Source organism: Juglans regia, chromosome 10 (genome assembly GCF_001411555.2).
Source record: "Juglans regia cultivar Chandler chromosome 10, Walnut 2.0, whole genome shotgun sequence".
Taxonomy (NCBI): Eukaryota; Viridiplantae; Streptophyta; class Magnoliopsida; order Fagales; family Juglandaceae; genus Juglans; species Juglans regia.
In genome coordinates, this window is record NC_049910.1 from 6,709,244 (window position 1) to 6,721,758 (window position 12,515).

At 35.1% G+C, this 12,515-nt stretch overlaps 1 protein-coding gene across 6 annotated transcripts; it reads left to right on the forward strand.

Moving 5' to 3' along the window:
• Positions 1-3,987: 3,987 nt before the first annotated feature.
• On the forward strand, positions 3,988-11,951 carry LOC109004811 (E3 ubiquitin-protein ligase RGLG3-like). 6 transcript variants are annotated; one of them, XM_018983506.2, is made up of 12 exons: positions 3,988-4,297; positions 5,246-5,562; positions 5,810-5,894; positions 5,983-6,123; positions 6,226-6,339; positions 7,476-7,573; positions 7,673-7,752; positions 7,828-7,933; positions 10,680-10,801; positions 10,885-11,020; positions 11,099-11,155; positions 11,631-11,951. In XM_018983506.2, exons 2-12 carry the CDS (start codon positions 5,263-5,265, stop codon positions 11,712-11,714), a joined length of 1,323 nt encoding a protein of 440 aa, XP_018839051.1. In that variant the 5' UTR covers positions 3,988-4,297; positions 5,246-5,262; the 3' UTR covers positions 11,715-11,951. The 6 variants fall into 6 exon arrangements, with proteins under 6 accessions (XP_018839051.1, XP_035550689.1, XP_018839050.1 ...); XM_035694796.1 differs by having other exon boundaries at positions 4,068-4,297; positions 10,888-11,020; XM_018983505.2 differs by having other exon boundaries at positions 4,100-4,297; positions 7,822-7,933; positions 10,888-11,020.
• Positions 11,952-12,515: the final 564 nt, after the last annotated feature.

Genomic DNA, 12,515 nt, shown 5'->3' on the forward strand with positions numbered 1-12,515 from the left:
AATAATAAAAGAAGCATGGTGTAAAAGCTATCAAGACAATCTGGCCTACATTCTCTGTAAGAAAATCAAAGCAACCAAAGAAGCACTCAAACTATGGAACAAAACACACTCTGGGTGAATTCAAAAGAATGTCCATGATCTAGAAAGATAGTTACTTGAAGTTCAAAACTGCCAAATGACATCTCACAATCAAGAAAAAGAAAGATTCATGCAACATAGACTGCATAAGTAAAGAGAAAATGAAGAAACACTATGGCATCCAAAATCACGGATCACTTGGCTCACCTCCACGAATCTCAACACAAAATTCTACAATCTTACAACAACAATCAAAATGAGAAGAAACGCCATAAACTCCATCAAATTGGGACCAAGTAATTGGTTAATAGACCCTTTCGTTATTGAATCTTCATTTATAAATCATTTCAGATCAATATACTCTTCTTCCAATCCGCAAATCGCAGAGTAACTTGAAAATCTTTTTGACAAGGAAATTTCGGATCATGACAATTAATTGCTTAATGCGATACCAACTAAAGAAGAAATATTAGGAGCTCTAAAACAAATCTCGAGCCACAAAGCACCAAGTCCAGATGGCTTGACAGCTCTTTTCTATAAACATTATTGGAACATTATAAAAATAAAAATAAAAAATAAAAATAAAAAAGGTCGTCAAAGCAATTCATAATTTTTTCAGAAATGGCAAACTCTTGAAGCAACTGAATCATACCAACATAACTCTTATTCCAAAAATCTCAAGTTCAAATTCTCCAAGCCAATATTGTCCAATAAGTCTCACAAATGTCAGCTATAAAATCATTACGAAGATATTGGCAAACCGCTTTAAAATCATGTTACCAAATATTATCTCCCCCTTCAGACAGCTTTTGTCCTGGGTCACAACATAAAAGAAAATACCATAATTGCACATGAGCTATTCCACCATCTCAAAAGAAAAATCGGGAAAATGGGTTAATGGCCATAAAACTTGACATGGAAAAGGCTTTCAATCTAGTGAAATGAGATTTTCTCCTCATGGTAATGAAAGCTTTGGGGTTCAATCAAGGATGGATAAACTTGATAAAAGAATGTGTAACAATGGCAACCTTCTCCATTCTCATCAACGGCTCACCACGAGGCTTCTTCAAAGCTCAATGAGGACTCAAACAAGGAGACCAGCTCTCGCCTTTTCTCTTCATACTAGTCACAGAGGCACTATCAAGAATTCTGTTAAAAGCTGAATCACAAAATACACTTGAAGGGGTAAAACTCAGTAGAAATAGTCTATCCATCTCACATCTACTCTTTGTGGACGATACAATAATCTTCACAAAGATTGCAGAAAGAAATGCTCAAGTTATCTCAGAAAGCCTAACAAAATATCAACAATGGACAGAACAAAATATTAATCTGAGCAAATCTTTCATCTTCATCACAAGGAACACAAGTCCAATAACCAAATCATCTATATCTCAGTGGGCCAGTGGCTTCCTTACAAAGCATCTTGAGCAAGAATGAAATACTTAGGCCTACCAACTTCTTTTAACAAAAATAAAAGAGCAAGCTATAGAGAAATGTTGAGCAAAGTGGGGAAAAAACTGGAAGGTTGGAAATCAAAGCTCTTATCACATGTAGGAAAAACAATGTTGATTAGATCAATGGCAAGCACCATCTCATCCTACCACATGAGCTCATTTCAACTTCCAAAATCTGTGTGCAAGGCCTTCCGACACAAGCTTCAGGAAATTTTGGTGGGGATTCCCAAAAGATAAAACTCATAACTTGACATTAAAATCATGGAAACCCATATACCAACCAACAAAATTAGGAGGACTCGGACTCAGACTGATAGAAAAAATGAATCAAGCATAACTAGTAAAAATCATATGGAAATTAAGCTAAAGACATAATGGCATGTGGCATTCAATTCTCTCGGCAAAATACCTCAAAAATACAAACTTCTAGAATGCAGCACCAAAACTGTCAGACTCGGTGCATGTGGAAAGGCTTTCTTCAGACTAGAGACATACTAAAAAAAGGACGATGTTACCAAATTCTATGAACTTTCAGTCAATATCTAGTCAGAACCGTGGATTCCTTCAATGGAAAATTTCAAACCAAAGCCTATGCAATGTATGGACCAAATCCACCATTCCCTCACAGTTTCGGATATAATTGTAAACAACCCACTAACATGGGACACGCCAAAAATGCAAAAATCTCTTTGACCAGGAAAGCATCATAGAAATCCAAAAAATTCCGCTGCCAACAATCTTTCAGGAGCAAGACAAGATCATTTGGACACCAAACTATAGTAGGAAATTTTTGGTTAAAACAGCTTATCATGTAACAATCAGCAATCAAGATTCAGTGCAATAAGATATGAGGATGGAGCTTTTCAAGCCTCTTTGGGGTCTAAGAATCCATGACCGTCATAAGCTACTACTCTGGAACATCCTTCCCACCAAATCAATGATCAGCACAATTGTTCCTCAACTTGAATTAACAGAATGTCCACTGTGCAATTAAGCGAAAGAAACTTTGCTACATCTTTTCATATAGTGTCCAATAAACCGAATATTATGGCATCAAAGCAATTGGCCATTAAATTTAGCAAACTTGCCCATCAGCTCCATCTCAGATTGGATAAGACTGATCATATATCCTGAACAGATCTTGGGATTACGGGACAAGCTGGAAAAACACCACTTCCAGTTATTCATAGTAATTATCATGGATTTTATCTGGTGGAAGCGAAATAATATTGTTCATAATCACACTACCTTGTCACTAGAAAAAGCAACTAGTCAACTGAGTCAGATTTATGAGGAATGCAATGAAGCATGAGAAAAGAAACAAAAAAGGTAAGAAGAAACTTGGAAGCCTCCACCTCCAAATTTTCATAGTTTCTCCTTTGACGCTGCAGTCAGAAATAATTTCTCAGTGGCATCAGCAATTCGAAGGAACCACGATGGGGATATCCCGGAAATTAGAACGGAAAAAATTCAAACTTAAAACCCTCTGGTCGTTGAAGCCTCAGTGGCGTTGCTAGCTTCTAAAATGGAAACTTACCAAAATCTAGCAATTATTGAAGGCGACGCCCAAAACATCATCACAGCCATAGAAAGCCTAGACTCATCCTTGGAAAATCTCTCCCATCATTGCAAGTATTCAACAAATCTTCTATCATATCAAAAATGGAAATTAGTAAAAATTCATCTATCTCAAAATTGATGTACGCACTCAATGGCGCAATGGGCAGCAACCAATCTCGCTTTTAGATGCCTACCCCTATTTAATCTTCCTAAATGTTTTTTGTTTATTAACAATGGAAAAGATACGCCTTAGACTCTTGTAATTCTGTCTTTTATTCTATAATATGCTTGATTAGAAAAAAAAAAATAAGATTCTTGATAGGACAAGAAAATTACAATTTTCACTAACAGTACTGAACATCTAACCTATTGGATATCCCCTTTCAGAGTTCATTTCATTTTTCTTTAAAACTTAATAATTATAATACAATAAATACTGAACATGTCATTATTTTTCTTATAGAGATAAATTCCAAGATATAATAATTTTCCATATTTTTATTTTACATGGCCCACAATATTCTTGTAGTCTAGTGACACCGACGCTCGAGTGTGATAGTCGAGCTTGTGAGTTGTGTTACACTCGTGAATTGGGTAATATTTGAAAATGATAAGAAGGTCCGTTTGAAATTTGAATTAAACAATTCAGTTTAATTTTAAGTAGTATTTCACAAAATTCATTCACCATCTCAAATTACTATTATCCATAAATAACTTAATTTATTTCAATTCAACTCTATATTGACCAAATAATTTTCTGTATGGGATAATATAGTGCGATCCACATGTTCTGTCTTTTTTTTTTTTTTTTCATATTGTAAAATGTGTTTATAAAAATTAGAAAATGTAAATCAGAATGAAAAGCATTGGCCTGGAATAAATCTAGCATGTGCTTGTCTGAATTTGATCGCAGCCCATGTGTCCCAGATTTCTTTAACGTATAAGCGAGATTTTATTAATTTTATATGCTTTCAAGGCTCTGAGCTGTATAAAGTTGAAATCCAACATGTGCACGCTATCTAAAGATAAGAAGAAAACGAGATTATCGCGAGTGGAGCGCAACTTACTTGGGTTCAATATCCAAAACGTCATGGATGCTCAAAAGTTACCTCCTTTTCAAAAGAAGCAAAGCTGTGCATACTAAATTGTAGAATCACTTTGAATCCCTTTTCTTTTTGCTCTGTCTCTCCATTTTGTTGCAGGTAAGTCTCTCTCTCTCTCTCTCTCTGTTTCTCCTTTAACATTTTAAAGCTGATTATTTTTTGATCGGTAATAAAAACATTTCGGCTTTGAAAGTTCTGTTTTTTGTAAGTGAATTTGTTTGATTGCAACGGGTTGCGGTTGAAACTAGATATTGAGACCTTTTTTGTATTACGTTTCATTATGGAGATAATAGTTATGACTTAAAAATGTTCGATAAAAACTGGACATCGATCACCATGTGTGTAAATTGTTTTGGGTGTGCTGGAAATTGTTTTATTCTAACAGATTAGGAAGAATTCGGGTGAAAAGGATAAAACTTATGGGTGTCGACTTTTTATTTTACGGGGCTGCGCTTATATGATGGGAGAAGCTTGCCGATTTAAGAATACGAATCTTGAATAGTTAATGGTTATGGGACCAAGTACATATTTCGATGCTGTTTAAAATTTGAGAGGCTGATTTATGTGAGTAGAAACTATTCATGTCTGTTCAGCGTTTTGGGCTATGCCAAGTTTATCACCTCAGTTGTACAGGATTGATTCTTAGTTATTGGTTTGGTTAAGGTGTCCCAATTTGCGCCACCATATTGACTGTGTGTAGAATCTAGGCAAATCCTATTATTCTTAACCTTGCATATTGCTATCTGAATTTTATTAACTCCTAGTGCTATGAAGGTTACTTGTATGCGTTAATTTCAACTATTAGCTAGGAATCTAGATATGTACCAGGAACAGAAGAAAGCATGCAATGCTGTAATCTTTGAGAGCACACGTACACGTGTTAGTTCATCACAAAAGGCTGTGCTACAAATGTTGCATTAGTTATTGGAAATGCTGCTAGTTGCACTTGTAATGTTGTTTTAATATTTTTTAAATTAGATTATAATCTTAATCAGAAGAAACCGTTCTGACTCGTACACTGCATTAAGGTATGTTTTCTTGATATAGGTCAGTGATATCCAGATATGGGAAATGGGGAGTCAACATATGATGATCCTCGTGATGACTTTCAGCTACATCCACCTTCTCATGCGAGAAGTTCAATGGATGCTTACCATCAACCAAATAATCCTCATGATGACTTTCAGCATCATCCTTCTTCTCATGCAGGAAGTTCAGCGGATACTTACCATCAACCATACGATAATCCTCAGGATGACTTTCGTCATGATCCTCCTTCTCATGTAAAAAGTTCAATGGATACTTACCATCAGTATAAGCAGCACCCTACATACATAGCTGATAACTTCAGCTCTTTGGATCAGGTTTTCATTGTTACTTGACTTTTTGAATGGATTGGTGGAGACATTGAATATTAATTATTGGCAGATATTAGTTCATTGGTATCAGAGTGCCTTTCTTTTTTTACTAAGTTGAATACAAATACATATGTGTGTGTGTGTGTGTGTGTGTGTGTGTGTGTGTGTGTGTGTGTGTGTGTGTGTATTATTCTATATCAGATGTTAATCATACTTGTCACATGATAATGAGTAGTATCACCTAAATTTTCAGGTTATATCTGCATTAAGAGAAGCTGGGCTTGAATCATCAAATTTGATACTTGGTATTGACTTCACAAAGAGCAATGAGTGGACAGGTGATTCCTTTTAAAAACTCAAAATAAAAAATAGTTATCAGTGCTGTTAATATTATGAGTTTGTGAAACTCACATTCAATGATTGTAGGCAAGTATTCATTCAACAGGAAAAGCCTTCATGCAATTGGTAGCACACCTAATCCATATGAGCAAGCAATCTCTATAATTGGCCGCACTTTGTCTCCTTTCGATGAAGATAATATGATACCTTGCTTTGGGTTTGGCGATGGTTTGTATCTATTTATGTCTCTGCTTTGGGTAGAAGATATAGAGATATCTTGCCATGGATGAGTTGTCTGACTGTGTATTCTGTTTTTCATCTTGTTTTAAGCAACAACACATGATAAACATGTGTTCAGCTTTTATCCCGATCAACGACAGTGTCATGGTTTTGAGGAAGCACTGGCACGTTATAGAGAGATTGTTCCATACTTAAAGCTGGCAGGTTTTTTTATGACATTTCCATTCTTACTTCTTATTTGCACTTTCCTTTCGCCAATCAGCTGATGAGTTTTGTTCATATGTATCTGTTCCTCTAATATCCTCTGTTGAAGAGATTGTTGTTTTCTTTCACATCTTAATTGTCCTATTTTCTGCTACCGATAAAAAATACTCTACAAAATAATAATTCCGTTGATGATGATGATGATAAGAGATGAATCAATCCACTAATCTCTTCTGCTGAAGAGATTGCTGTTTTCTTTCACATCTTAATCATCATGTTTCCTAGCTGCTAATTCAAGTACCTCGCAAAACAATAGTTCTGATGATGCTTATGATGGTTAGGAATATTTCTTTATTGAGGATTCAGGAAAGATTTTTTTTTTTTTTTTCAGATTTCCAGGTTAAAGAAAAGTTATTTCTTGCAAAATTTTCTGCTGCTCTACTTGGATTGAACGTTTTCATAAAATTTTCTGAAATTATTTGGAAAATTCTTGAAGACAGGATATGTGAAAGTGTGTTTAAATTAAGAAATTTTTTAGATGTGTTTGCTTTTATAGAGGTTTGTAAAAGTGGTTGGGAAAAAATGATTGAATGAAATGTTATTGAGAAATGAAAATTTGTTTTGGTATTTAATAGAGGTTTGCATTGAAAGTGAAATAGTTTCTAAAAATATCATAACCCAAACATGGCCTTGTGCTCCTTGTACTTCCATGAAGCTTTTCCTTAATTAAGCCTTAAGGGTATTGGTCATCTAAGAAATTCCTTAGGCAACATAAGTACTATGCCATTTCATACACAATTTAGCTTTCATTTTTTAACATCGATAAGTTATGCACCTGGTGGGTCTTGAACCTGTGGCCTCATTATTCACCCTGTACTTATGAAGGGAAAAGGTGTAGTCCATTAACAACGTAATTTTAATTTGCATACTAGTCTTATACTAGTCTTATACTAGTCTTACATGAGTGACGTATATTGTTACTTGTCAGTCATTTCTTTTTCATTTTTTTGTTTTTCTTTTGTTTTTGGTTCTTGCCTTCCTGTCTTTTAGCTTGTTCTTGATTCCAAAATTTTGAATCTTGGTTATGTGCAAGCCTTACTCTTAATTGAGACGTACACGTGTGAATCACATTATAGGTCCAACTTCATTTGCCCCAATAATTGATGCGGCAATTGGCATTGTGGAGAGAACCAATGGGCAATATCATGTTCTAGTCATTATTGCAGATGGACTGGTTTGTGGAACATGTTTTATCCCATGCGCTATTTTATTCTTATCTGGTGTTCATTTTTTCCTTCTTTTAATTAGCCTTTTGGTCTGGGATTATACATAGGTTACCAGAAGTATTGACACACCACCTGGAAGGTTCAGTCCACAAGAAAAGGCAACTGTAGACTCCATAGTTGCTGCTAGGTAAGGCAATTCCATTTGTATTCTTAATTTGTTTTGTTTTGTTGTTCTTGTTTACATTGGCATTCTCAGAAGCAGCCAATATCCTCTGTCGATCATTTTGGTTGGAGTGGGGGATGGACCGTGGGATGCAATGCAGCAATTTGACGATAACATTCCACATCGGTCATTTGACAATTTCCAGGTATTTGGTATATACCTGACTACATGTTGATTTTTTCTTGCTTTTATATCTTTGCTCCATCAGGATCTATATGCAGTCACATACTTTGCAACTAGGTTAGTTCCAACCACAGGATTGGAATGTGGTGATTGGTTAGACACTTGGATACTTCTTGTGTACTTGGACTATGCCTATTCAATGTATTCATGGTAATAAAATTCTTATTAATTATAAAAAAATATATATATATGAAGCAAACCCATTCACCCTATACCCCCTTAGTTAGTTTGTTTAACCAAAGAAGCAAGAGTTCTTTGCCAAATAATGGCAGGGTTCAATCTTTCTCTTGAGATCCGTGTGCTAGCTTCCTGCTTTCATTTCACTGTTCCTTTCCTTCCCTTTTTATATTAAATATATATATATATATATATATACCAATAGTAGTCATCAACTTGTTTAAGCTTTGACTATTAAAAGGTTGAAAAGTTGGAGCGTAAATTTTTCGAAGACAATATGCATACTTAAAGTTAACTGTAAAATTGGTCATGTCATGAAAGTTGTTCCCAAGCCCTTGTCAGATCATACTGCTGTATGTTGGGGCTCTCTGCACAATTAAAACTTTTGTGTGTACAGTCGGTGGATGCTCTCTTTTGAACTCTTTACAACATTCTCGTTTGTGATACTCACAAAATGTCATCTTTTGGACTGTTAAGAAGTAAACAGATTCAGGTTAGAGCTTTTTGTAAGGCATTTTGAGCAACTACAGATGGTATTTTCCCCTTGAAGAGTAAGGCCCGGTTTGGATTCAAGAATCACTCCAACTCATCTCATCTCATCTTATCTCATCTCATCTTTACAACTTTCCCAAATTTTCACACAAAATATAATAAACAATTCAACTTTTTCAAATTCCAAAACAATAATAATATTAAAAAATAATATTCTAACAATATTTTATTCAACTTTCAACTTTCCTCTAAAATCATCTCATCTCATCTCACTATCCAAATCTCGCCTAACTTGCCCGTGCTGCTCCTTCCAAGGTGTTTTGGTTTGCTGCTTTACGTTATGTTAAGTGAGAATTTGACGATATGAAGAAGACACCTCCATGGGCTTGTTGTGTACAAGGGTGGTGAGACTTGGATTTGGTTAACTCTTAATTTTTTTTATCGGTAAATAAGATTTTATTGATTGTAGGAATAGGCAGGATTTGGTTAACTCTTATGCTTTGAGCTTCCAAGAGATCCCTGGCCTTTGTATATTATTTTTAAATTTCAAACACTTTTAGCTATGCCTAATTCACTGGTCGGCTTCGTTGCCTTGTTGGGAAGGAGGTTTAGGATTTGTGGTGGTTGTAGTAGTAGAATGCAAGCAGCAGTAATGCTGATGCGTTACTTAGACAGAAAGGAGAAGCAGGCATGTAGGGGTGTGGAAGTATCTGTGCACGAGCTTAATGAAATATTTCCCAGACCAGTGTTTTCATGGTGCTGGATTTCTTCCTTATTTTCAGCAATAATTATAAAGGTGTTTATCTTGATCTCGTTCAACTTCTTAGGTAAAACTGTCCAAATTTTCACGTACGAAAATTATATTACAATGGTGAGGAACATCTCTCAAAGTTAGCATGCTGTAATACTCTACTTTAACAATCAGCCTTCAGGTTTCGAAATTTTGTACTCTAGTCTACTGAATAAAGAGAGGTTATGGAGGCAGACAGTAGTACTAAACCTGATATTTAGGATTGCCAGAAATCTGTGAAAACTTGTGAGGTTCAGGGTGAGGAAATTCAGCCTGCTGTCCACAGTATGTGCATAATACTGAACCCCCTAGATGCTCTTGTATTAGGATCGAGATATTGTAATGTAGCTAAAGAAGCTATTTAAATGAGTTTGGCTATTCCCTGAGCCATAGAACTCTTTTTTTGGTAAATTTGGTCATACACCCCTGGTGTTATGACCAACTTAGGATTATCTCCCTGTGCCTTTTTATAGGAATAACACCTTATGGTATGAGTTATTTAGAAATAGCACCCCCTGTTAAATTTTCGTCCATCAACATTAATCGAAAACATGTGGCCTGATCACAAAACATGTGGCCCAATCACAAGCTACCACCTGTCAACCCTAATTTCTTAAAAAAAATAAATCAAAATTATTTTCTGTTATGTTTTCAAAGTCATTCAGACCTTTTCTGTTGTGTTACTACACATCTTTACATAGAGGATTTTGGTGCCTAGTTACTTCTCATCTTGACATAGAAAAACCATGCTTTTGGTTTATATTAGAGTAAGTTTCATGATTCTTGTACTTATCAAAAAAAAAAAGTTTCATGATTCTTGTGGTCAGAGTACTTTTAAAAAGGAAATAAGAATTTATGGTGGAAGTAGGACATCATGTTTAAACGGTTACATGCATTGATCTAGAAGATGCTATTAACAAACAGCTATGCTCTATGAGGAATTTGGTTCGAGATCATCTCTTTTGGGGTTTAGAGAGATGACCGACTTGGTATGCTTTTGGAAGATAATTCATTTCATAGGCATGTCAATTGGATCTTTACTAGTTCAAAACTCAGCTGGCTCAATCCTAACTAGCATAAAACTAACATTATGAAAGGCTGTCACATGCAAGAGTACTCCCTTTGGAAAATCGATATGAGGGTCCATTTTGCATACTCGAATTATCCGTTTTAATTGATGGACAAATATAAGATACCTGTATTTTTTTTTTTTTTTCAATTTTATTTTATTTTTTACTCCCTCTTGCAGTTTGTCAACTTCACAAAAGTCATGACTGAGAACACAGAAGCATCAAAGAAGGAAACAGCCTTTGCACTTGCTGCCCTCATGGAAATTCCATTTCAGTACAGGGCAACACAAAGACTAGTCGAGTAAGGCCTGGACTTGTAGCTTTCAGTAAATACTAATTTCAGTTTAGGGGTTTCTGAGAACATCATGCACTTCCACTTTGCAGTAGAGGGTCAGTGGCTGCTCCACATACAAGACCTCTTCCGCCCCCACCTGAAGTGATTGATCATGATAATGAAGTCAAAACAGTCCCAATTGTGACGGACTTTAAACCAGTTGAGGCTTCAGCTCCAGAGGAACCAGTAATTTTCTTTCCCCCTAGTTTCTTCACATTCATGTTTAAATCAGAATAGTCTGAGATATATGTTTTCTTGTGCAAGGTCTGCCCCATTTGCCTGACAAATCCGAAGAACCTTGCTTTTGGATGTGGTCATACGGTAAGTTCAAGAAATTTGTGTTTTCTTTTGTAGTGTTGATATTGTAGTTTACTGTAGTGTATGTATGTGCTGTCCCGTCCAAAGAGAAACTTAAACAAAGGGGGGAAAAGAGTGGCATTAGAAGTTTAGTGACAATCAGTATGCAAACATCAAGCAGGTACTGCCTTATTTTTTAGCAGTAAAACAGCAAAAATGAAGAGGTTTATCATGGTATTGTTGACCTGTTTCAAATTAATGAAAATTGAAAAGAATGTTCAAAGAGGGACTAGGGAGAAGAAGACAGCCGCCCCGCCCCACCACCACAAAAAAAAAAAAGGAAAAGAAAGGTCACACAATACCCTTTCTTATGAAAATAATTATCTGCATGAAAAACCATGTAAAATCAAACTCTGCTGCATGAATTTAGTCCATTCCATACAATATGTGCCTCTCATATTTATCCTGTTTTTGTTTTATTTTTTTTTCATTGTTCAAGACTTGCAAGGATTGCGGTATGAACCTATCGTTGTGCCCCATGTGTCGGGAGCCCATAACAACACGCCTGAGACTCTTTACTTGATTACGTCCTCAGTATTGAATGCTTGAATGTTTACGAGGACATTAATAAAAGTCCCACAGCAACACTAACATTGTTCTGTTGTTCATAACTTTCCCATTTGTAAATTTTTAAAATGTTAAAACTATATAAATCGGTCTGGGGATGCTATGTCAGTATTTTAGAACCATTTGTTCATGAATAATTGATCCTATATAAAGGTTATATAGATGTTAATTTTATGTTGAGTGGAGGATTTCATTGAATCGTTCTCTGTTAGTGATACTGATTGAATGCTAGAAATTGATTTGAATGTGAAAACACTTACTAATTTTGCAGGTAATTACTCCATTAATCTGAGATTTTAAATACTAAAATATTCTACATACCAATTGGTATGGAAGACACATTTTATAGAGAAATGATAGTCGGAGTCACGAGTGCATAAGCGTCGTGCAATCACTTTAAAAAAAGTAAATAAATACGAGATTCACATAAAAAAATTAATTTTTTAATAATGGATCTTATTCTTTTTCAAATTGATTATACGACGCTTATGCACTTTTTGACAGTCTGTATGTAACCTTACTCTTTTTTATATTGTTGATTTAGCATTATTTAATTTACAAGAGAAACTCAAAATCTTGAATATTGGAAATAAAATCTTGCCAAGTCAGCAGGATGTGTACTCCACATCATTAAATTCTAGAGAAATGATAAAACAACTCCTCCTTTACCATTCTTCTACAAAATTTTGAAATATTTATTTTAATTTTGATTTTGATTTGATGAATTGAATTTTTTTTTAAAATATATTATTTTATT